Source organism: Hylaeus volcanicus, chromosome 8 (assembly GCF_026283585.1).
Source record: "Hylaeus volcanicus isolate JK05 chromosome 8, UHH_iyHylVolc1.0_haploid, whole genome shotgun sequence".
NCBI classification, from domain to species: Eukaryota; Metazoa; Arthropoda; class Insecta; order Hymenoptera; family Colletidae; genus Hylaeus; species Hylaeus volcanicus.
The window spans coordinates 9,385,948-9,412,998 of NC_071983.1; the positions used below are offsets into that span (position 1 = coordinate 9,385,948).

General features: G+C 43.2%; 1 protein-coding gene across 2 annotated transcripts in view; it reads left to right on the forward strand.

The window, feature by feature from the left end:
- Positions 1-27,051, forward strand: part of LOC128880978 (low density lipoprotein receptor adapter protein 1-B-like) — a 59,796-nt gene that overhangs the window by 9,537 nt on the left and 23,208 nt on the right. Inside the window, exon 1 of one of the 2 annotated variants that reach the window (XM_054131598.1) lies at positions 12,618-13,048. The exons of the other annotated variant lie outside the window; for it this stretch is intronic. Coding sequence (XP_053987573.1) covers positions 13,003-13,048 — 46 coding nt within the window. The 5' untranslated portion in view covers positions 12,618-13,002. Of the gene's footprint in view, positions 1-12,617; positions 13,049-27,051 lie in introns of those variants that run through there. 2 annotated transcript variants of the gene reach the window in all.

Consider the following 27,051-nt stretch of genomic DNA (forward strand, 5'->3'; position numbering starts at 1 on the left):
GTTCGTGGTCTTCCGCGAGATTTACGACTCTTTCGTGGCTTTTCGTGATCCACGTCGGGAGAGAGAGATTCTGCCGTGAAACAAAAGGGTAACCGTAACTTTCGTCGAACCCCGCTGTAAGAGGTTTTACTGCCTTCGCAGCGAAAATGCAGATCGAAAATGTTGTTACGTGAAGGAGTTTTCCTCGAAATCGGGGCTTTGCGCTGCCATTTTGGCTGACTCGAATACAATCGTGATAAAAATTAGCAGGTAAAAAAGGTGGTGCAAAGTATAATTTATGTTTATTGCAATTAATTCTTGAAACAGGATAAAAACACGTTTGGCAAACGCTAGAATTTCTAGACTTTCACGATATTTTCTGGAATTGTAGCAGTTAGAATTAGCTAGACCCTCCGTTTCATTATATTTACATTTTAAACTTTGCACTTTACACTTTATAAGTTCGCAGCCATTAGCTCGCTATTACTCGCGACGAAAGATGGTTCGTCACGAATGATACTGATTACCAGGTCTCACCACGTGGAGGTTGCTGCGACTGGAGACCCGGAGATAGAAGGAATCAAACTTCCTTCGATCTCCCTCTACATAGAGTATACATACTCTGCATACTCTACATAGAGCCAACGAGCTTAATGCTAAGTACGTAACTATGAAAATCAAAGGAAAACAAAATTCCCTTCGATTTCTAAAGTCTGTGTCTGACTCTGCCAAACAATTATTCGAACTAAGAGGGTGAAGTTAAATTGAGATCGCGACGCGACGCGACCATGTAACGGACTTACTGAGTCAGTCCCGTTTCCTCTTGATGGATCTGGTCTCGAGAGGAAGACGACCGACGCCTCCGAACCAGTCCTCCACACCCTGCACCCAACTGAGAGTCACGACAGACCCGACTTGCATCCGTCTCACTGCGCTTTGGACTTACTGCACTGCGCCGGGAGCCTGGACTACACGAGACGGGATACAGAGAGTAGAGGACTGATCCGGAGGAGCCGATTGTCTTCCTCTCGAATACAGATCCACCAGGAGGACGGCGACCGACCTTTCTGTCCAGTTACACAGTGGGTCACTTCACTTATCACATGAAGTAATAGTGACCGAAGTGCTGAACGATGTTGCGAGTCCAATATGGATCTACGAACAAGCAAAAGAATTGAACAAATGATTAATAATTGTTTGGTAGAGGACAGACACTCGTACACGCATGCCTTAAAACTAACTTAGGTACATGCCTTAAAACTAACCAAACCAAACTAAGCTACCCACAACCAATACCAAGCTACGATAGTTAAGGGAAACTACACTACGCAAAAATAGGAGGGACGCGAGACGCGGACGCGCGATCGCGAGATCCATACCGACCGAAGGATCGTCAAAGAATGAGACGCACCCCTCGTGTACCTGTGTCGAGGGTCGCGACTCGCTGTCGAAGAAGAGTGGGGCAAAGGCAAACAACAACCCCGTGACGCCCAATTCGAAGGCTAGTTGAATCCATCGAGAAAATAATTCGTGAAACATTAATATCACAGCAATATCATATTCCCCATGATTGTTGAAATAATTATTGTTAATAACTAATACTAACTATTATCAAAATTAGAAAATTACAATTAGGAATTACAATAGAAAAATTTCTCACGATTAATGTCTCAAATGAATACTTGTTCCGAACTGTGACTGTTATTAATATGTGAAGGAAGTTGTTGTTAATAATTTTGTACACAACGTTCGGAATAAATTAAATGAATCATTAAGAGTAAATCGTGCTATTCGTGGATCAAACGAATATTCGAATCAATCGTCGCTCGTCAACCAATCCTCGTTCAACCTTTCTTCGTTTCGGTTGCGTTCGTTCGACAGTCGATTACTCGTTCCGAACACTCCGTCACCGAGTTACAGGAGAATCGTGAAAATGCCCTACCGAGAGCTTCGGGAAATTTAATTTGCTCGGTCTGTATCGCTATCCCAACGGGACTTTTTTGACCCGGACCACCGATGGCTGCGGCAAGAGGATTTGCGGAGCGGAATTGCCATTCGTTGCTCCTCCACCGTTATGCACTGCTCGAATAATAAGTTAATATTGTAAAAACGCGTGTGGTTTATTTGTTAATCAAGCAAAATTTATTCAGGGACGTATTATACCACATGGGAATCGAAATTTGAGGATCTTCTAGTCGAGGGTTCTATAATCGACGTTCTCCGCTTGGCTATTTATTTTAGGATGTTTCTGCTTGATGGTCTCGTAGTCCTCTATTCCAAGGTTCCTTATTTGAGGATTCTATACTTGAGGATCAGTCGGAAATTATTCACGGAAATTGACCAAGAGAATTTCTAATACAACTTTCAATCCTCTCAAGCGTATAGAGTGACCATTATGCCGATGCATGCGTAGCAGAAATTTTATACTATTCTCCCATTAGACGAAGACGATACCAGTCATCAATTTATTTCGTACAGTGAAACCTTACATATTTTGTATCGAGGTTATAAAGATATACATATAACAGACCTCTCATTCACTTTTATAAATCACTTTTATTTGCTATATATACATACATATATTCTACTTTATACGATACAAAGAGAAATCAAATAAAACCAAATTAAACTCTCCTGTGCTTCTCAACAATTGCTTCTAAAAACTAAAGACAAACTTATTAGCCACGTAGTTGTATCTCGGTGTATCGTCTATAAATCTGGAAAGAACTGTTGTTCTCCGTGACGGGTGAGCGCGACAAGGCGCCAATTTCGACATTTTGCGGCAAGAAAGACAGGTGCTTTTTCTCCAGTACCCTTTATCGGGGCCGTCTCGACGAGACGTCGGCGCGTGGCCGCGCAATAAACTTGACGACTCAGCGTCGCTGCGGTTCGAGCTCGTACTTCAATGGTAATTAGCGACCGAGCGGGAGCAAGGGAGTCATCGAAGCAGAGACGCGATTAATTGGAGAGGAGCATTGGTCGTCGTCGAAAGTTGAGCGCGGCGCGTGTGTGTCTCGAACGATAACAATTTTCCTGACTTCCTTCCGAGACGTATTTCCGAAAAGGAAACGCTGGCTAGAGACTCGGTTCTTGCATCAGCCGAGGTCGTACTCGCGTTCAGCCCAATTACTCCCTCCTTGACGGCTAACTCTCTCCGTTCATCTTGACAGTCTCTCGCTTCTTCCCCACCTTTTCAGCGCCGCTGTAATCGGCCTTCCAGACAAGACACGACGACTCGTTATACTTACACACTTTCAACCCTGAATTCTTTCGCGTGCCTTTCCATCGCGAGAGACTGCATCGAACTTGCATCAGCCGGAGCTGGGCTCTCGATGTATCCACCTGCGGCCCGGCTTTTTTACTTTCCAACCCGTGCGGATGGTAAGCATATCGATGAAGTCAAATGTCGAGAACATATGGATCGTAAGTTGGCGGTAGCCGTAGGGTTTCTTCAGGACCTTGATTCTGCTACGAAAACCAACTTGGATAAAATTGCCTTGAAATTAATCTTAATGAGAACACAATTTAATATGAAAATGTTGCAAAAAACTTTTCTCTGTCTTCTCTAATCGAGACAAAAATCAAATAAAGCATTACTTTCTCCACCTTCAGTTATTCTCAGATATTCAGATATTCAGTTACTCATCTTTTCCCAACGGTAATCATTCCTACAACCATCCTCTTTCTTTCTAATTCTTGAAAGTCGGTCGACGTTCGTAGCCAGCGACTTTGGTCACGGTCAGAACGAAAGAATTCTTCGATGGAGCGCAAAAACAAACCCGCTCGCGCTTTCGCGAAACCGACGCGACTGTTTCGTGCGACGAAAGAACGTCTCGGCGTTTCAATTTCGACGCGGACCGCGTATCTCCCGCTAGTTTCCAGCTGTCGTCTCCTCGCGGCAAGTGGACGCAGGTGTTGCCGTCCTACGGAGAACGAACGTCGAGTTTCGTCTCGTTTTCGGTCCAGATTGCTGCAATTATCTCCACGCCGAGAGAACAGCGATTCGCGAGGGAGAATATCGAATACGTTCGAACGAATCCCGAGGACCAGCTGTACGTGATATCTAACGATGCGAAATACGCGCAGCAGTCGCGAGTCAGACAATACAGTAAACAGCTATTTCGGGTTTCGATATTTTCTCTTTCGAGGAACGCTCTGGTTCTTGTTGAGACGTGGATACAGTCGAATTTTGGTAAGCGTAGAGAGGTTCTAGAGGCGATTATTTATAGAAGCTATCGAAAGAAACAATGTAAAGATTATCGTCTGTAACTGAAGCGATCAGGTTCTCTTTATGTGAGATCAGTACCCAGTTTTTTAATGCACTTAACTGTATATTCTACTTCTCGTTTATATTACTAAAGGAAAGTGTCCGATTTGTCGCGAAATAACCCAACCGCCGACGTCCATTCGTCGGGATATCGTCGTTTCGACGCGGCTGGTTCTCGACAAAAGAGTTATTATCGCTCGATGGACAAGACGGATGGATAGTTAAAGAGATTCGGATTCGTGGTACAGCGACAAAGACTTTTTCCGCTCGCGCAGGTCCTCCAGTTCTCCTGTGCCGCAGGACCTGCGGAGGCTCCGACCCGAGGATAACCGAAACAAAACTGAAAGGGAGCAAAACGAACGGGCAACCGGATCGGGGCGAGAGGGTAGGGAACGACGACGAAGAGAAAAGGGGAGTGGAACGAGAAGAATGGGAGAAAGGTGAAGAGGCTCGGACAGTCGGCGTAAAAGGAGAAAAATGTTCGCATCGACAGTGTGGAACCAACACAGGCGTAAAAGAAAAGAACCGCAACGGAGAGACGAGACGGCGGAACTGAGAGAAAAAAGGGACGTCGGGAGCCCCGGTCACGCGGGACGTCGTTCTTCTTCAATTCCGCGACGCTTATACGCTTTCGTTCGAACGACAACTCCAATACCGCCGCACGACTGCTCCTGCATATGTTTCCACGAGTCTACTCCGACGCATTGTTCTCGAGAAATTCAGTATACACCCATCGAATAACGATTCGTTCTACTCCTGACGCCGCTCGCCACAGGGAAGAGAAGTGTATCCTGCAATTGAATTACTACGCGCCAGAAAATACTAACCCTTTGCGGTTACAGATTCTGTCAGCTGTGGGCGAAATGGTTAGCTCTGAAAGCTTGCAATCTACTGATTTACGACGCCAGATTACGAGTGAAGTTTACGATTATAGAGAAAAAGTAATCCTTGGACTGCCATTGTAAATAAATCACATCACATCATTAAGATAAGTTAATAATGTAACCGTAACCTATGCCTACGACCAACGATCCCAACCAAATCCAGTGAAATAGATATAATAGAAACGTGTGAAGCATACGCCTTTTGACAAAAATATGCAAAATACACACGTGTCTAAATATTTTCAGTCAATCGCTAAGTACTTAGTAAAAGTGTGACACGTCCACGTCCTCTGTTTAACACTACTCAAGAAAAGAAAAATAGAATGAAAGCACTCCGAATCACCAGGCACAGTTGGAATATCGTAAGGGAATACACTCGGGATTTCTAGAACACGGACCTGGCGTCATAAATTCCAACCACGACGCAGGGTTGAAACGATACGCGACGTCGAGTCGGGTTCGACGCGTGACCGGAAGCGTATAAAAAAAACGTGGTCCATCTTGAATCCTTCGAAGCTTTTCCGATGAAGAACCTCTCTATCTTTCCACCCGTTCGTCAATCCCTTTCAGGCATCTCCGAGGACCTCAGACTGAGGTGAGCCAAACGTCCGTGGTAGCCAGATTTCCGACGCGTAAAGGCCATTCCATACTCTGCTGACCAACTTCGACGCGATCGAATCTCTTCAAAGGATCCAGACCGACGCAGCATCCTCTAGAAACTCCCGATCGACATGCTAACGAGATTATACGTACATCGTATCACCTGTAGAATACAGCACGGCTGCTCCGTTCGCCGGGAGTACTGGTAATTTCATTTCACCCCCCAGTAAAGCGTTTCTCCGTCGTTCCCGATTAGCAATGGAAACGAAATCAGGCCAACCAGGGCCAACGCTATATTTGTCGAAACGAGCTGGAAACTTTGTTAAAGGGAGACACAAAAAGCCTTGGTATTTTCCGCGCCGAGCGAAAATACCGCGGAAGATTCTCGAAGAGTAATGCCTGCGTCCTCTGTCCGCGACGAAGACGATGTCCTGTTCGACGAACAAGGATGCAAAACAGCTTATAAATATGGAAGAGTAAGACCCGAGTAGCAAGTTCGAGGTCTGGCCTGACGAAAACGCGACAGGGTGTTCGGCGACAACCGAATAGATATCGGGGGTAGCATCGGAAGTCTTAGTCTACCGCCATAAATATTCAACGGAAAGGAGGCCGGTGTATCAACGCTTCTTGCCGCGATGCAAACTAGTTTTAGCCGGGGATTACGTACCTCCGAGGAGACACGTTCGCGCCGTGATTCTCGGTGTCGCGAACCAAAAGGGAGGGCGTGTTCCATCCGTCTCGCAGACAGGCAATTTCCCAAATTTCTCGCGTTCCGTCAACCCCCTCCTGTGGAAATCTTCGCCCATTACCGCACTGTTCCGTCGTCGAATCGAACACGCACGCGTCACGATAGGTGACATAACTCGCGCGTACCTCGCCGATGAGAAACGTCTCCGACAATTTCGGTGCAATTTCGTGGGATTCATGCTCGAGATTGCTTTGACGCTTATCGCGTCACCTGTAGATTCGTGCCGGCGCGCCCGACGAGAGCCACTCTGTGAAATTAAATCGGGTCTGACCATCTCGTGTTGCCGCTGGGCAAACCAACCGGTGACGATCTGATTTAAAAATCAATTTTCACGGGATCGCGTATCTTTGCCTAGGAGAAATTCTGATTACGGTGGGACCTCGGTTAACCGGGTTCGTTGGGGACCGAGGCGGGGGTAACCGAGACCTGCGGAGGAAAGGTTGGTTAAAGTGTTGTTTATATTCGCTGTGGACATTTAGTTAATGCGATTATTTAATATGGATACAGTTGTAACTTCTAATACAAGCGTACGGGGTGTTTCGTTCAAGGGTGGATGGTTCGGTATTTTGTGAGGGGATGAAAAAGTATAAGGGTCAAATTATATGGGGTTGAGAATGTTGTTGCGAATGAAGTGGTGAGTTAGGTGTAACAAAATTAATTTCTTATACATTCTTATCCCTAATAAGATAACATTCGTTTACACAAATTCATCGATCTATCATACGATGTCATTTATCGTAACATAAAGTTGTAATTGGAATTCAATGTAATGTATCCCTATCCACCAAATAGGTATTGCAAAAATATTGTTTAAACAGCTTCGTCCCTATACGAGCTATCGAACTGTTCAATGGATGTTCTACTGTATCTCGTTTGTAAAATCTCGCCGAGTTTCGAGGAAAGATCGAGACTCGTTTGTACCGTTACCATGGTCAGCAGGTTACGGTGACATCGAGACGTCGATCTCGCCGTAGTCGAGGTTCGAGCGAGAGTAATTTATCGACCTTTCCGTCGCGAAAATGCGCACGGCAACCGGGCAGCCATTCGAGCATCGAGCTTTAACGACAATTAGAACAATTGTCCCGAGCTAACCAATGGTTAGCGATTCGAAGCAAGCTTCGGCAAACCGCGCTCGCGGGATCGTTCTGTTTAATTAGAAGCCGGGGCAGCCGTAATAGTAATAAACAGCGATGTTGCCTCAGCCTTTTGGGCCGGAATCGAACTCATCGAGACAGTACTGTTTTCAAGTGAAGTTCCAGAGAAGTTCGAAACCGAATGTCGAACACGTTGTGTGCACTGTACACAGCGATGTTTAATCGCTCTCGATGGGAACTCGCGAAGCGTTCTGGTAACAGTCGATATCGAGCGTGAGCTGAGGGAACAGTGCGAGCAAATTGGCATTATTTTTGACCGTTTCGAAAAATGAGAGGGAAACGGAACGAGGGCTGCCGCCCATCGAGGCGAAACAACAGGGACGAAACCGCGGGAAAAATGAGTATCCGTGGCTCCTCGAATGAATTTTCGCGGTCTGTAACTCCGGGGAAGTGTTCGAGGAATATTTAATGGTAGCTTTCGTCGTTGACTATTTCCGACAGCCCCTACAATTTCCTTTCGTCCCGATGACGAAGGATCGATTAAGGGATAAAGGAATCTAAGGAGAATTCGGGATCTTCGCTTTGTATTTCGTTTACGGTGCCAGTGGTATTATTAATTTCGTTATTTCATAATTGAGTATCCTTTGGCGCAACGATAAATAATTATAGGGAGACCAGAAGGAATAAATAGATGATACGGCAAATACCAAACGTCAAAGGGTTGCGAATTAATTTAAACATGGTACGGGCGTTCCTTACGCGTTATCTCATACAAGTTGCGATTAAATTAAGGTATTGTATTAATCAATTCGTTTGAAGTGGATAAAATATGGAATAGATTTCCATTCCCTCCGGCAATCGTCCACCTTCCTTCGAACCTCTCCGTTCGGATCGATTTCGTTCCTCTCGACAACCAAGAATATTATCCAAGGGAACGTCTTGGACCGCTTCGTTTTCATTCCCATTGTCTCACGGAAAGAATAACGTTCTACGAATCTTGGCGACCACCCCGTGGGAGCCGTGACTCCGAATTAAAAATGTTTTTACAACGAATCGCCGAGCACTCTGGAATCTTCAGCGGCTCCAACAGTCCAAGCGAATGGAACTTTATTCGTTTCCCGTCTGCGAATAATTCAAGTGCGTGATTATTTTCCACAGTCCTTCTGGAAATTGACTTTTATATCCACGGAGTGGCGAAACGATTTTATTTTGATTCCAAAGATGTTCTTCCTCTGGAAAAATTCGTAGCTCTGTTATTTATTTATTTTAACGAGAGATACGTTTTTCTTGGGTCACAAATATCGATTCTCGGTGTAATGTTTGGAACTAACTAAGAAAGTTGTATATAGAAACGTGCAAATTAGATTTTCTGTGTGTTTATCAATTTTTATGGAATATTACAATGCGAATAGTTTACACATTCATTATTAAAAAATAGTGTATAGATGTACAGTTATAGCCATATTTATGTAAGTAAAAAAATTTAATATTTTCACTACAGTGAAAATACTCAGTTACTATTGTAAACGTATGCATTTAATTAGTAATAGTAAGAATTCATTCTAAAAAGATCGAGGAAGGAGATAAATTAACCAGCTACGTCGAAAATATCCAGTATTAAATTCAGATGTCGATTCAGACGCGACTTCATTCGTTTGATTCAATTTCATTAAGCAAGCGCAGCGAGTACTATTAAGCAAGATCAAATCGTAGGGTTGAATTGCATTAATGAGATTGAGTTTAGTTTGGATCTGAAAGAAATTGTCGAGCTTCCCGAGCGACGGCGAGAGGACGGCGCCGTGGCGTCGATCGAGATAAGTCGAAAGAAATAAAGCGGGGCTATAGATGCCGATTTTCGTCGCGCGTGCAAAAACTCGCTCCGTCTGCTCTAGAAACATTATGCCGATGGTTTCTCTTGTCAATCATCTCGCCTCGATCTCTTTGTTTCTTTCGAACTTTCTTCTTTCGAATCTTTGCTTTATCGATATTCGATACTTTCGACACAGCCGTTTTACTCCACCCTCGCTATTGTTTCCTCCCCACGGCGCGGTAAATTTCTTCGCGAACAGGCCGGACCGTTTCAGCCGTATTTCCTCTACTGTATCTCCTTCGACCCCGGCCTTCTGGAAACTTTGATGGGAATATAATTTCAAACTTTCCCGTTTTACACGATTCTACGATTTGAAACGTACGACGGTGTCGATTATTCCGAGTTGTACCGGGTATTCCGCACGATATTGCATTGATAGATATAGACATAGGGTAATTTATAATGCATAAGAATCATCAATTCTAATAACCCTTAAAAAGTAATTGTTTCTAATAGTGAACAAATTTCATTGTTTGTTGTACCGGGTATCTCAGGTAAAATGATTTCTATAGAATCTCCAGTTCAACCTTATACAAACGTCTCGAGTATATTTGTTGCAAATATAAATAATGTCCGATAATATAGGATACCATCCAAGCATAAATTCTTGAGTCACGTCCGCGATCGAGTACGACTTGGCTATCGTGTCTGCCCATTGCTGATTACTTCCACTTGCGTTGATTCGTATTTTCACAAGTAGATACAGCCAGTGCTGGACAGACACGTTCGCCGAGTCAATTAATTTTCTCGCAAGCAAAGCTTCGTCGACACAATTTTTACCCGATATTCTTGATTTATTCATTCATGAAAAATTATTCCATATCCTCTAATACAGCTTTCCGTGAGACAGGATGTATTTCGTTGGGAGTTTTGCATCGAAACCTTTCCCGTTTGCAAGTGCGGCATGTACGAGGGGAAGCGAAAAAAAAATTGAACAGCTTGCGGTACATCGTATATTTTTTTCACGTAACCCGAAAGAGTCTGGAGTCCCTTCGGTCAGTAAATATAATACGTTCCCGTTTCCTCGTAACCCTCGGAACGACCGGTCGTTTCGTCGAGGAAACGTTGGAAATTCTATTCGGCCAGGACCCGTCGTCGTTTCGACTCAATCAAATGCTAACGAAGGCGCAACGACCTTAGATAATCGAGTAGTCGCTTCTTGAATTTTTCCGCTGTTTTTCCACGCAGCTGCCCCTGGGAGACCCGTCCGTTGCATCAGAATTTGTTTTACGGCGTTACTTCTTTCGCGGTGTTTAAAAACGCGTCTCTCGGATATTTTTCAGCTCCTTTTTAATCTCGGGCTTAATCCTGCTGCATAAAGGGGCGCAAAAATGCGAAACAACGGGAGATGGGCAAAATTGCGTTAGAACTTCCGGGATCGTTATCATCCACGTAGATAGGAGGACGAAGTTTGGCTTTAGGAAGTTTCGGGAAGGGCATCTTCTATGAAATTACGAGTCGCAACGCGACGATTTTGCTCTATTAAACGCGCACACATTGTCCATCAATTTTTTCGTTACGGTATTCTGGTTAAAATCGTCTAGGGAGTGTTCTCAAATTAGCTACTTTACGATATTAATGCATTCTCGATAATAATAACAGTTCATTCACGGTGATAAACTATTGGAATTAAATGCGCGGAGGCGAGCATATCGTCGCGTTTCAGTTTCCTGCGCAATTGCTAAATTTGAATTTTGGTATATCAATATTGATCGATGAAAGCTACTTGGGGGTATATCAAACTAAATTCAAAGACGGGAGAGATCAGTATGTAATTCTGAAGATTTAGGTTCGGTAAACTATGACTCGCATTTAGATCGCTATTATTGCTCTGGTTCGTGAAGTGAGAATGCTGTTTACTATTTGCGATCCTAATTATAGAGTAATCGAATTACAAGTTAACAAGAAGGAGATGAAGTCACCATTTATATCATTCAGTTGGAACTTTTGTCATTTCGCTGCATTTCTTTGCTTCGTTATTTTTGTACAATTTTCAAAAGTTAAAAATTGTACATAAATAATAGGGATTTGATTAAGTCTAGTAATTGGTCACTCTTTATTTATCGCCTCGACCAGATCAAACTTGGATATTTTGAATGAATTTCACGGCAGTTACGAAACCGCGATTTCAATATTCATAGAGTATTAATGCGGAACAACCTCGTCCATTCGTTTGCATATCGTTTTCAATATCTGGCACTATCCATTTGTGTGACAAGTCATTCTGAAAGGTGAAATACGCGAAATCTTGTTACGAATGGCTCTTATCTGACCTGTATTCGTTATCGGTTTTACGAGTTGTTCAAACTTCAAAATTGATGTATTCCAAAACTTTGTAACAGATGCATGAAAAAATTTCGAAAATTTCTATATTCACTCATTATCTAAGTTTATAATGAATGCATGAAAAAGTTGCGGAAACTTTCTAAATTCGTCCATTTTATAAGTTTATAATGAATGCATGAGAAAGTTTTGAAATTTTAAATACTCACCTAACACACGTATCTACTATGAATATTCGGATATTATGTCAAAATATTCAAATAGCACTCGAATAATTCAATATCCTTTTAACATTTCAATACAAGCCTAGTCCTCGAATACAAACAACCAGACACGTAGTTTGCCTAGTACACATAATTCCAACAAGCTACTAAACAATGCGTCCAAGCGAAGTCAGGTGCCCCAGGCTTACCTGTCAACACCGACGGCGAAGGAACAGGTTGCTGGGCCCGGAAAGGACCCAACGCCTGTCGCGTTGCCGTTAATTCACTAATGCCCGAGGAACGGAGAAAGCGAGGGAACCCGGTCGCCTATCGAAAATCAATGAAACAGCGATCACGGTAGAAATTCAAAACACGGCGTTTGGAAATGTTTCGACGGCCAGTATATTAATATTCAATTTACGAAATCTGCCACTTGGCTGGTACACTTTCGCCCGAACGTTACGCTGGACCAGGAAGTCCTGCGTTTTTGGGGGATAAAAAGGGAAAAAAAAAGGAGACGAAATATTGGAGCGAACGATAACGGAACGCGAACCGCGAATGCGTGAAAATAATCTTTATCCTTTCGACGGGGATCCGGTTCGGAAGCGGAACCGGAATCTGGGAAGCGGGAAGGGAGGTCGGGGACGGCAACAGGGATGGGGATGCGCATGTACGCGACAGGGGAGCGGAATAAACTCCGGTGCGGACGCGCTCACATCGCGGCGCACTGTCTTCCCGGCAGCACGTTTCCGCGCGAGCTCTCACTCCTGCCAGGATCTCGGCTTTTCCACGACCACCTTTCCCCATCGACCAATCGAAATGAGCGGCTGACTCGACCCTCCGCAGAGCTCGTGGACGAGGTCGTGGTCTCGTCTCTCGCGTGTAACGGTGCCTCGCGTAAAACCGTCGGACGGTATATATGTCATCGGGATCGAGGATCGCGGCGCGTCTCGCGAGTGGAGAGCCCTGACGACGAATCGAGCGGAAATCCGTATCGACCGCGCCGAGGAGAGATCCATACGCAGCTGAAAGATTTCGGATCTGCTGAGCCTCGTGCTGCGCTGGGCAGCCAGGATGTCGTTCTTCAGAGGTCTGTGGAAGAGCAGCTCGAAACACAAGAGTGAGTCCTTTAGCACTAAGTGACGCGAATATAGACTCTTCGTTTTGAATAATTTTTAATACTTTCTCAAGGAACGGATGCTGTTAGGAATGCTCCAACTTTTTATTGGCCTTTGGAGCAAGATTGAATTAAAGTTGAGAGCCTATCTCGGGAACGACAGAACTTTCTTATTTTATATAAGTTTGAAATTAAAACGTGAGCGTTCTTGCTCTTCTCGCTATTTCTCCTTTGTTCTTTTGGTGCTCTGTAGTTCGTAATCGAGAGGCGGGGCGGTAATGCGATACCATAAGTGTGTTTGTAGATGATTTTTCGAAAGGGGATGAACTAGAATTTTTCTTCGGTCCTCCGTGGACTCGAAATAAAGAACAGAAGTTTCAAATTTTAACATTTTATCTTTATATAAAAAATAAAGTTTACAGAAGAATATACTAGGTATAATATATGTATAATAAATTCAGTATTATTATTATTTATAGTTGTCTCGGAAAGGTAAACACGTCTGAAATCATCACGGTATTACTTTTATTATAGAGTATTATTATCACTCTCGCAATGTAACATTATTCTGCATCATGCAAAATTTCTGACTGCCACTAAAAATGAAAGGAGTCGGTTTTTCGAGTCTAATCCCTTAATTTAACGCTGAGAGGAAGTAGAGTCCACGGCTCTCTATAAGCCTGGCGTTATCGTTGTCGCCGGGAAATCGCATGCATGTTAATTTCCTGATTATCGGAGTGCTCGTCGTCGGCACCGCGGAAATTTTCAAATGCACGACACAACGGTGCCCTCCCTCGTGGCCGTAACTGTTCGACAGACTAAAAAGACACAAAAAAAAAAAAATTGGACAACAACGTTTTCGTTTTTCGTTGTAATCTCGAAGCGTTGGACAGGAACCAATACGAGTATCACGTGTTGCCTGGCAATAAAAATATCTGGAACACCGTGCCACACGCTTGGCTTACGCGCGGAGACAGGGAGAATTTTATTCGAATAATACAGCTGACGAGTAAGAACGGCATGTAGCAATTTATCGACGTTTATTTGATTATATATTTATTCGGACGATACGAATTGTAACTTTTTTAACGAACACCACGAATTAAACGTTTATTTTTCTATTCGTTCGGAATTGTGTGTCCAGATGACAATTTCACACGGGGCGAGAGACAATGTCGTCGAATGAATAGTTTACGCCGCTCCAGCGTTAAATGAATTTTTTAGCGAAATACAAAGCTCTTCCTCGTTCCAGCGAGTTTTCTTCTCGCGATACACCGTGGTCACGTTTCAGCCATTGTTGTCGGCATTAAAATTCAACCAGGGTCACCGTGGCTCTGTTTCAAGGGTCCTGTCGCAAATTTATCCGGCGAGCTCGATCGATGCTGTCTCAAAGGCGAGAGTAACGGGGGTAATTGAAATTCTAGTCGGACGCGATAATTGACGAAATTGCATTTTCTTGGCCGGTAGATCGAGAAAGCTTATTCACTTCGCGTTGCTGGTTTCTCGGAAGATTAACGGTAACGGGGTGCAGCTGCAAAATGTCCGGAAGCGTTAACTGAGACGAGGCAGCGGCAGCAACGTGGCAGTTAACGCGATTATTCGCAATAAGCGGCATAATAGAGAGCTGCGTTTAAGATTATGGTAATGCATGCCAGGCCGTGTTATAGGCACAATGTGACCTCCTTCCGAGCACTGATTATTGATCATAAAATTTGCATAATTTCGTAACACAGGACCTGCATCTTGATGGGACGATCAAAGAACTCCAGTCCACCCTCGAATTCCAGACGAGGCTGGAACTACATGCTCGCTACGTGAAAAAAAACTGGCACTGGTCGTTCCACAATCGGTGCTTGTTTGAAACCTACCTCTACACTCTCCTAGTAGTCGACATTTTTAAATAAAATTTCATTTCTCAACGTAATTTTATCTCTCATATGTTATATAAGAATTATGAGTATTTAATGGCATTGGTGCATCGTGTATGAAAAATGTCTGTACTAAATTTCACGGTTTTCTGGCAAACTAGCCTCGAGACAAAATAAAAGCTATCTAGGCTGTCTAAGAAGTTTCTTTTCGAAAATTGTCTCGTCGCCATCGCAAGTACAAAGGAAAAACTGTCCCTTGTTGGGTAGAATTCTGGATTTCTTGGGTCGACTGTACCCTGAGTTTCGATTTCATGTCCCTCGAAAGACGACGGCTCGTGGCTCGTTTCCAGAGTGGACAAAAAAAAAAATCGAAATTAACAAACTGGGTGGATGCTGCAATCGCGACGATAATGATACGCGCATGGAATCTGGTTTTGCAACGAACTGGCTGGATAAGAGGTTTAATTTTTTGCCCCTCCCACGGGAGACATTGCCAAAACGCCGAGAATCGTGGAAATAACTGGATCCCTGCGAGGCGATAAAACTAATTACACCTTCCATAAGTTAGAGAGCAGCCCGAAATTGTGCTCCACGTTCGGTGGATGATCTACTGCGAAACTGATGAACAAGTACGTAAAATGGGGTAGTATTTTTGGTTGATATTTTAATTTAAATACCATTCGAAAGTTTGAGGAACTTTTTTGTTCTTGAAAAATGATGGGGCTCGTGTAAAGAACTATCCGATTTTATTTAAACCTTCGCAGCACCAAACTTGGTATAAATACATTTGTGTGTATGTGTATGTATTTTACACTTGCAAGTGTAATATTTGAGAGTTTGATACGTTAGCAATTTTTTTCGTATACAAGACTGTGTATTTACAATTTTCGTAATTCTAAAAACATTCCGATTGTAGTTCTTTACCATTTATAAGAGATTGCCTTGTCAGATTTTATAAATTCGATTGCCCTCATTTTTAACCTTACGTCCACTCCACGATTGAAACCATCGATGACAATGCACCGCGAATGTAATTGTGTACGAGGAAAATAAACATATCTTCGTAACGACAATTGTCTTTCGCACACCATTCAAGAAAAGGGCGCCTCGAACTAATTAGTTTCAGGTCCAAGTCTCAATTCGCCAGTTCGTTCGCTTCCCTCCAATTTGTACCAGTTGTTTCCGTTTCGTCTATTTTTTTTATCGTCGAAACCTGGAAGCGATGCCCGTGATCCTCGCAATCCCCTCGATATTTGGCGCGCTAGAAAGGTTTCTAGAAATCGTCGCAGGTGGCAATTTGGACTGGCACGACAGCTCGATGCCACCGGAAAGAAATTGCTGGGGCTATTGTCATTGAGATTCGTCCAGGGATTTAAGACCCTGTTAGGATTGCGGCAGCTGGATCTCGAAGACTGGTGGCACAGGGTGTCCCGGTAATTGCAGGGAAGATCTCCGCCGACAGTTTGCATTGTACTGACAAATTTAACCGTTAACGCGAGGCAATCCCGTTCGATCGTAGACGCTACCTGCGTTGCACCGAACCGTTGATGTTTCGTATTACGCGTAATCCTGGTCGCTGAGGAATGTTTCTCTTTGGATCTCCGTTTTCTCTTTGGATCGTCGCCTTACTTTGCATTCGTATCCTTAACTTATGCTTTACAATTTAATTAATTCCTGGAAGATGAAGTAGGTACTCTCCTTCAAAATTTAAGGTTCATAATATTTTGGTATAACCCTCAACTCGTAATGCGATTTACGCTTCATCTATAACGCAAAGAATTATTATTACTCCCCGTTTGTGTTATCTTGATTTTTTCGGCAACTCATGGCGAAGAATGTACATTTTAAGAAACGATGTTGCCAGCTGAACGTTGCCACGAAAGCAGTTCATTGTAGCAAATCAAATTAGGACAAGTGCATTGTGCTCGCGTTGCTAATCCATTCGTAATGCACGTTTCTGAGCTATTGTTGGCGGTTTCCACGTTCTGAAAGCTTAAAACCGCACGCTATGTGTTTTTCATTCGGCTGAACCCTAAAATAACTTCTGGCCGAGTTTGACCTCATGGGCCGAAGTTCAATTTTCGAAGTTACATTTAACTTTCAACGTCGGGATCGATTTTCGAAGTTAAATTTGGTCAGACTTGACTTGCGCGAACTTGCGGCACCAAGAAAGAAAATTAAAGCTTTTTGTAGAAAGTGCCGACACATTCTGCTATTTCGAAAGTTTTTCTGATAAGTTAGTTATAACGAGACTAAGCAAAACTCTACGATTAAAGAATGCAAACAACAGGATCGAAAAATCACAAGGCATTCGAGATCTCGAATATCCTCGTCGAGTTAGAAGAGTGTCTACGAATGCACTCTCGGTTGATTAAGACAGCCCGAGTATAACTCGCTACGAAGCAAATTATTCGATAGTCACTGGACAGGTTTATGATCAATGAAATTTAATGATGCAAGAAAATTAGCAATGCCCGAGGATGATCGAATTTATATGGAACCCCTCGAAATTATTCTAGATGGGATCCGTTAAGTGCTCACTATAACTGCGATAAAATGTTTGACACAGTGACGCGAAATTTCTAAGAAGGTGGCATTAGGGATTCCATGGACAGAAACCGGTTGAACGCTATAGACACAATTGACTTTTATTCGACAACGGTCATCGTACTTCCCTACTTTCTCAAAGGCAACAAATCGTTCGATTCTATGCAACAAATACATAGACATTCGCGGAGATCTTGAACCGCGATGGCGGCGTGTAAGCTCTCTAATTTGTTCGCGATACGGTATTAGACGAGATTACCGGAATTCTCGCAGAATTCCGGTACACGAGACGGAAAGCGTTCGCGCTCTGTTTACGAGTCCCGAGAATCCGGTGGAATCGACGAAAAGCTGCATCGAGGTGCCAGGTGCTTCTCGATGCCGAACCGATATCGAACGCGGTGGATACGCGTGGATGCGTATAGGCACCCTATTCGTTCCCATTCCCGCGGCCAGAACTCGCATGACAAATTTATCACGCGGTCCTATAAAGCTTCCGCGTTTTAATTCGAAATATTTCGCCTGTTATCGGTCGCAAGATTATGTACATAAGCGTCACGATTGACGTATCGCGGGAAAGGGCAGAGACACATCATAAAACACTGCGGGAACCCGTATACCACGTCAAGGCAATGTCATATTCATGCAGGGAGTTTCCATAATCCGTTTAACGAATATGCGCGAGACCTATGCATCATAATTTCTATATTATGTTTGACCAGCTGAATTATTTGGCCTCCGTTTGAGGTAGGAAATGTTGGTAATTATTCTAACGTTCTGTGGTATCCAACGTTTCCATTTCTGTTTTCTGAAAGCATCAATAAACATTAATGTTTAGTTTACAAAAATATTGTACGATAGAATCATCGATGACTAATAATGGGATGTTATGATTTCTCATCTGTTTGTGGACTATTACTGTATAATTTATCCTCGATGCTAGGATTTACTCGCTGATTAAAAATGTGGATAATAGGTATGCGGTTTCAGAGTCACGCGAATTTGTAGGGGGATGAACAGGTCCCCGATGCTGTTCATCCCCTTTGAATATTAAAGACAGGAATCGGTTCGGTATCTTGGTTAGTATCTGTTCCATTGAAAGTTTGCGCGAGACAAAAAAGTTATTAAACTTAGTTTGCAACAAGTTCTGATACGTACACTTTTGTTGTAAAAGTAACGGCGAGCGAGATACCGTTCATTTTATGTCTCTCGCAACTCTGTTGGAAAGAATTTCGTGCAGCTGAGATTTTACGTTGAACTGCCTTATAGATTTCAAATATTTATGCATGGTAACTTAGGATAGGTAAATAAACGGTTATTCAAAATGAAGGATTTGTCTTGGGAGACCTCTTGGCCGTTCCGTTGAAAAGAACTCTCACGTCTCATGAATGATGCTTAGACCCAAAGACTGAATCTGCTCGGCAGACAGTTACAAGAAAAAAGACTGTAATCTTATATTTTTCAAAGAGGCCATTAACGCTTTCCTTAGAAAACTTCAGCTATTCTGGAATAATGTAGGACGTCCCGAATTAATACGGTTTCCTTTAATGGCTATCCTTGACATAGAATTACAAGATGGCGACCTATGTATAAATGTCGAGCATTTGAAAAATGTTTACGGCGCCATGTAGTCGCTGATGTTGATGTTGACATTGCGTTGCAAGAACGCTTCACCGAGTTGCAGAGTAATAACACGAGGTAGATAGACAAATATTTTTATAAATATCTAAACTTAAGGTGAAATTGGAAGCAAATTTCTGGACCACTGTGGGAAACCAAACTACTCGAAATGTTCATTTAATATCGGTGACCTGTGTTTGCGCCTAACAGAGCTACTATATATTCAAAAGCTTGCTAGTTTGCATTAACCGCAGGAATCCCATCGAACGGCAGCAATATTCCAATATTGGTCATTTGCTGCAATAATAACGTAATTCCAAATTTATTACTTGCGAGCTATCGATGTGGAAAGTTGATATACCATAAATAAATAATTAATGCACTACAATTTGTATAAACTAAGAGCAATTATATGTGGAAGGCATTATTCGAGTAAGGTTGAGAAACCCTGTCTTGTAATACAAAAAGTGCTTCTTGATGTCACGGTGAAGCGCTATATAGGTGTCTCCATTCCGAAGAGATCGAGCATTAATCTAACGACGTTTGTGAGCACACGCGTAGAAAGTAAACACGTTCGCTGCGACGTCGCTTACCCATCGATGTACTTTATCTCCTCTTCCAGCGAGAACCGTGCAATCGATCTACGTAAATATTTTTCGTTCGACGATTCCGCCTCGACAGAAATGCGATTTTAATTACACAAGTCTTCTCCTCTCTAACTTTTGTTTTGTCACGTTAACGATGGATTTACACATAATATTTCAGCATTTCGAGCGCCGCTTCAATTACCACGATCGGTTAAGTATGACGAGGAAAATAGATAAATGTGACAAATATTGAAATCGAATGCTCAACGCGTACAGAATATCCACACTTATGCAAAATGAAATATGTTACATTATTAAGTATGTTCTGTATTAACATAATAATACGTTTTGCAGCGTAAATATTATTAACGCAGTTTAGAAATGAAACGTACGAGTACTAGAATAGTTACCTTAATTTATCAATAAATCAAACAAGTCCAAGTTTTTCACCTGTTACGTGACAGAATTCAAGGTTCCTGCGCATCGTCCGCAACTTCCGGTCTGTTTGCTCCTTCTTGACAAACACGCGCCCGCTTTTTAAGAAGTTTGTCGCGACACCGTGGCGATTCCCGTATCACAGAGAAGTTTAATTCTCTGGGAGAGTGAAACCTGTTACTCGATGGGACGAGGTGAGGATCGATAGGGGCGAAATACTCGATCGAACCCACTTAAAACGCCAACGTCGCGTCGCGACTGGTACACGGAAACCGTATTCGCGTTCGGCATTAAAGTAGATTTTCCAGCAGGCATAAATATTTATAGCGTCTGGTATGAATTGAACGGATCTGTCGACGCTAATGCAAATATTTCTCCGGCCGCGTTCATTAAAAGGAACGCCTATCGGTCGATAATTCGCGAAATGAAAGAATATGTTCTCTTCCGTCGAATTCCGAAGCGTTTTATGGAAGCATCGAACAGTTACGCGTGTCGCAACGTTCGGCACTCGACAACCCTCGCTCGTCGATCGTATCGGGGAATTATCCGGAGTCATTGAACCGAAATTGCGACGGAAAAAAATCGAGAATTTGACATCTGGCACGAGGCGACCGTTTTAAGCGCCGCATTAGCTTCCATTAAATTTCGTCTGCCTCGCGAATTAATCCCCATTGGCACCGTCAACGTTCGCCACGGCCGGCGCTAGTAAAAGGACTCGAAGCGATACGGGCGTTATTCGGTATCGTTGTGGAAAACAAACGAAAGCGGGAGAAACGCGAAATCTCGTATTTGCATGTTATAAACAAGTGTCGGTGGATTATACGCGTTTGCGGCGGAATACGATGAATGTATGCTAAACGTATGCGGGAAATATGAATACACGTAAAATAAAACGTTAATATTATTGTATTTATCTACAAAATATATTCTGCATACGTTCGCATACATCGAGAATGCATAAAATCCAGGCGCGATGATTAAAAGTAATCTTTGTATTTTCGATGATTTTGCAATCTTCGATTTGTTAACGTTGAAGCTACCATAATTAAGAGTAGCGGAAGCAACTGATTCTCAATTCAAACACGGCCTGAACGACGAGCCACAGACACGAAGAGAACATTTTTCTACCGTATGGTATTGAAAATATTTGTACAATAATGCTCACATTTCTCTAGGGTCCGTAGTACCGTTAATTCCCTTATTGCTGCTGCGTGTACGGGGGACGAGTCGAATTATCGTTTCGGCTCCCAGCGCGAGTTCGTCGATGATTGCCATCCCATCGTTCGTGTAATTTCTCCACGCAGTAATTCGCTCTAAATCGTGTGTCTGCGTTTTAATCGGTCTCGAACGTCGTTCAAGGGAAGCTTATCGTTCCACGAAGAATCGCAAAGGGCTGCGACGTTAGCAGGGGTGGGCGAGTCGCCTGTGGAACACGATGCTGCATTGTGTGTCGGCGCGTTACGAGGCTGTTGCAGCGTGTGCATGCAACGCAATCCGTTTGCACGATTGCCGTTCGTAACGGTGCAATAACATTCGCTGGATTGCATCGAGATAAGGATCGATCGGTCGGAATTTCCTCGAAAACTGTGTTTTCGTGGTGCTTGCGCTTTGCCCCCGAGCGAATTTGTAATAGATGTTCGTGGAACACCCATTTATCCGAGGAATAACCGTGAGTTTTCTCTCGCGTATATCGATTATTTTCTCATCGATGTCGTCAATCTCGTTTCGTCCGATTTCTCGTTCGTTAACAGGTTACTCGAGATGAAAGATATTCTTTCTCTAGGGACGGATACGTGATTCTATTTATTTATTGATGGTGGGTTAAAATAACTGTATTGGCACTTGTTAACTAGTGCAACGGTAGATTAATATGATGTACGCTTTAGATGGTAGTATGGAACGTACAATTTGGAATGATCTATATAACTGGTTTAATGGGAACAGAAACATCGTAAAAGAGACTGACTTGCTGATTCCCTTTAGAGCTCCTTCGAGTCGTTTCAGAGAGAACATTACGAAAGTTGGACCAAAAATGGTCTACCATTTATTCCTATAAAGGGGAATAACTTATTAAAACAGCGGAGTTTTCGTGAACGAAAAGAGGAGGGAGGTGGGAGGTGGAAGGGCGAGCTGGTCTAGAGGCGATTTAAATACAAATTAAATGACAATCCCCCGCGTCGATGTTATCGGTATCCCTCGGGTTTTCGTTGAGATTTCTAGCATGGAAATTCGATTTGCCCCGATTAACTGCGCCGCTGGGGGATTTGCCGATACACGTCAACTATTTCTTTCGTTGATTATCGGTCGAACGAGAGCCTGGACCAAGGACCGGTAACAAAGACGTCGTTTCTTTAATTCATTTTCCACAGTTTGATCTGTTTCAGAAGATCGCCGAAAGAATAAACGAGCAAACTCGGCAGACCGGCGCGGCGTCGGTTGTAAACGAAAGCTGACTGCGGGTAAAAAGTTTATTGAAAATAGATTTCCGCATCGTCGACAACCGCGGTCGGGGTAGATCAAAGGGTGCTCGTTAAAATGCACACCGAACAGACGTGCCCCTTCTCGTTACACGATTCAGTTCCATACGTTCCATTCAAACGCGTGGCTGCGCCCTCGTTCTTCGTATCGGTGCACGCATCGATAACAACCCCACGCTAATAAGTGTAGAGGAGTGAAAAGATCGGATTCGGTGTGGAAGAAGTGCCGTCAAAGGACACGCTAGCGTTTATTAACCCGACACGGGGTTATTCTAAGGCCTTGCCCAGAGTACCGCGACTCGAGACAGGTAGCGTTCAGTCGATATTCAGAATGGAGTTGGACGAACCTGTCACGTGACCAAATATTACCCCCTTTCATTGCAACTGTCGCGCGACAGCGCAACGATTGCTTCTCTAGTACCTTGACTCGAGACTCCGCGACTGTCGCGCGACTAGCAAGTCGCTCACCTGCTTGTGGATGGAATATCCTCTAATACCTCGCAGTCGCGCGTAAGTCGCCTCATCTGGACAAGGCCTAAAGGGAACGGACACGCGTCGAATATGGGCTTCTGGCCATCCGCCAACCCGTTGGCTGAGTTTTCTGTCGCCTACATTTCCAAATGTAAACTTTGCCGCTTCTTCGCCTCGTATACCCTTCGAGAGAAGCGTCCAGAGGGCCTTCGTCAACGCTTCCGTCTGAAAATATTTTCGTCGGGAACTCGATTGTACGGTCGGGTAAGCTTCCACACATGGTGCTAGGTCTTGCATGCTAGCAGTTCAATCTTTGCGGCAGAAGTAGGCAACGTTTTATTAGAATAACATTCGAAGAAAGAAACAGATGTCTAGCTATTTAAATAGTAGGTGGAATGGTATGCAGGTTTAACACGTTGGTCGCCATGTCACTCAGAAATGGGTGACAAGACTTCAGAGGCGCGACAGTAATGAAAATAAAGTTTTAGCTTGACAGATAACGTGTAAATTAGGAAGAAGCAATTAAATGAAGGAGATAGGTATGGGAGGGCGAGTTAACTAGGCGATGAACAGCGGTCAATAGAGGTCAGCGCTGGTCAGCAGAATGACGATGCCGCTTATTCGACGTGTCTCCTCCACAGAGGATTAGACCGAGTTTGTACTTATTTGTCGTTCCATCAAGTTCGCGTGACAGGCTGTTTATGTTGTTAGACGAATTTGCTTTTTCCCTCGAAAAGCAAATTTCCAGAAAGAACTTCGAATCCTGACAAATTTTCTGGGCTCGAAAACTTTCCGTCACGCTTAGCTCGGGCGCATAATTGTTCGCGCTGTCCATTCACCGCGGCGGTACCAATTTGAACGCAATTCCGTCTAAAATGATTCCATTGAACGCGTTTTTCCCAGCGAAATTGCCGCCTTTCGTCGAGATTCGCAGCTCTCTTCGTTTGCTGTGTATCTTCGAGTCGCTGTATGGAAAACCTTTCACGGCGAAATAAATTTGGCTGGTTCGGAATAGGCGAACCGCGGCAAACATAAAAAGTTGGTTACGTTGTTGCAGAACTTTTCCGACGACACACTTCGCCTCTGAACGTTGCTCTACGTTGCAAAACAATGCGTGACACCGCCTGTGTCAATAACTACCCGCGCTCTCGCAAATTTTTTGCGAAAGCTTTACCACTGAGTTTCCTGACTTTTTGATGACGTACGTGAATTAAAACAGAAGCAACTATGCTAACAGTGAGAAGCAAAGCTGAACCAATTACACAAATTACGTGCTTGTAAAGAACAGTGGAATCAAATTCCGCAGGATTTCTGTGTAAGACTACTTGAAAGTATGTGAAAATGCATTAGAGCTGTTATTAAAGCCAAATAATTGTGGAGTAAATGTTAAGGTATTATAAAACTGATTTTATGAATTTGTATTATTACAGCCAAAGGAGAACAAATTTTAAACGTTATAAAATAGTTTAAGTTTCCTGAGACTACAAAGAAATCATGATCAACGTTGGTTATTTTTTTTATTTATGATTTATTTCAATAGCGATAAATATTTGTCGTAAAAGTTTGTGTGATTGATTCAGTTTTGCTCCTGACTGTATATACATATATAGAGAGTTTCATAACGAAATTTTAACCAACGGCGATATTTCCCCTTGTTAATAACCGTCGGAAAAGTAAGAGAAGTAAGTGCACCGCTGGCGACGAAAACTCTGAATCCCCAGGTCGACACGCACGGTAGTTTCGACCGTTTCGTGATTTACGATCGAAATTACGATCGAGACAGGTTTAACCGCTGTCAGTGGGGCCAAACACGCCACGCGAGCGTTCGGTTTCGTTAAACGAAGTTAGTTCGACGGTTAAGCGTGACCCTTTGTACGGGTTTCCGCGGCATACATTTTGTGAAGCTCGATTTCACGAACAGTCGCAGAAGTTAAACGATCCGTGTCGGCTTCCAAAAATCAATGCGTAAATCCTCGAATTTATCGCGGACGGGAAAACGTTGGAAACCCTCGTTTTTACGCCGCCGCTCGAAATTACCCTCGTGCGCACGAAGACTGGCATACGTTCGGCGTAGTTTTTTTAGTTTTTGTGAAAAATTACGCACGATGTTCGAAGAAGTTGAATCAGTTTCTGTGTTTACCTCCATTTTTTTGTTTTAAAACGTCTCTGGCATGTTCGCGTTTGTTAGCTGTTACTGTAAGACTAGATTACAAAATCACATTACAGTTTACTTTGACGAGAAGCATTCCTTCTAGATCATGTTTAATAAATACGATCGAATCGCAATATTGAATCCGCACTTGAAAGAGAATATTTACATACGTTTCAACTACTTTTTACTCTACCTTGTCATTCGTCCTCAAATTTGGGTCCACCTCAAACTGCTCATGAATTTAAAAAGAATATTCTTACTATACATTGCGTCACTCTATAGGTCTCATTGGAGTTTAACCAATCGATGATAGTTCCCCTAGTATTCGTAGTTACGCTCACGCGTAAAAGGACCGACTTACCAATCGTCGCGTAATTAATCCGTCGAGCATAAAGCTTCACCGTTATAGCCAAACGTCGTAACCGCGGAAACGACTTTGCGAGGTGCGAAGTGCGCTTGATCTATCGTTCGAGCATTAATTAAGCTGGTAACACGACTCATATCAGAGGATAGCGCCGCGGTCTGATTAATGACGTACCAACGTCGTAACAGCGAGCAAATAGCTGTACGCGACATCGATAAAGTGCGGTATTAGGCCGCGAACACGGTCGTTACTCACAGGACGGGAAAGAACATTGAAAATTAATGGCGGTCGCGGGAGCAACGAGAACCGAGCGGATCCCGTAGTTGGTCGTTGAATCTCGTTAAATGTTTATATTTATCGCGAGCACGGAGGGACGCGATTCGCCGGAGGTTCTGTAAATTTTGGCGAATTTACAGTTTCGGTTTCCAGAATTCCAGACCGGAAGGAGCAGCGAAGAGAATGCGCAGGCTGCGGGTGGAAAGTTAGACGCAAAGCGAGACGAGTAACGACCGGTATAAACGTTTTTACGAGTATCTAGCTCGACTTAAGGGATGGTTTCCGTATCACGTTGCGGTTTTGGCATCGCCTTCGCCGACTAACCGCCACTCTCTCTCCCGTAAATAGAACCTATAACTATAACCAAAAACTTCTCGGCAGGATAGGTACTCGTTCGTTCGTTTTTACTCCGCGCAAGAAAGCTCCCGTGGGAATTCTCCTCCGAGAGTGCAAAGAGCACGGAAACTATGCTCGGAGTCTTTTACTCGAGAAACCAAAATTACTTTCTTCTCTACAAAAATGTGCAGCCCAGAGAGTTAAAGCCTGGCAAGAATGTGCGCTGTTGGTACAAATGTTTGAAGAGTGTACACGCAGTTCTCGTACCCGAAATTCAAGCATTTCTTTTGTTAAGGTGTATTTAAAAATGGCGAAGATACAGCAAATCTGTACACGATGATTTGAGAATTATTATGTTACATGACGTCAAAATTTCATTTGTTGAAATGATTATTTTACCTTAACCCTCTATGAACTCGTGTAACTCTCAGGTCATATGATAATATGTCGACATTTTACGAAATAATTTTAATTTTTACACATGATGAATTCTTAATTATATAATGTCTTTGATAACCAATTAGTCAAGATATTAACGAAACATAAAATGTTAAATAAATTATAATTAAATTGTAATCATTGATATGCTCACTAATGACCTCGTAGTTAACGTGACGTTAAATAAAGTAATTGAAAAAAAATAATAACAAGTTTTTATTGGAAAAAAATGCTTAAACAAGTAGACAAGTCATTTCGATTATTATTGCGAGTTTCAGTCACCTTCACCGATATTCTACGAATGGCCGGTGCTCAACGTCGATGGGAGACCCTTTTGCAATTCGGTGAAGTTAATTCAATTTGAATTCGGGCTCCGTTTCCATTTAGGATAGCAACGAGAGCGTGACATCGACTTGTCGTAGCTCTTGGCTTAGCCTC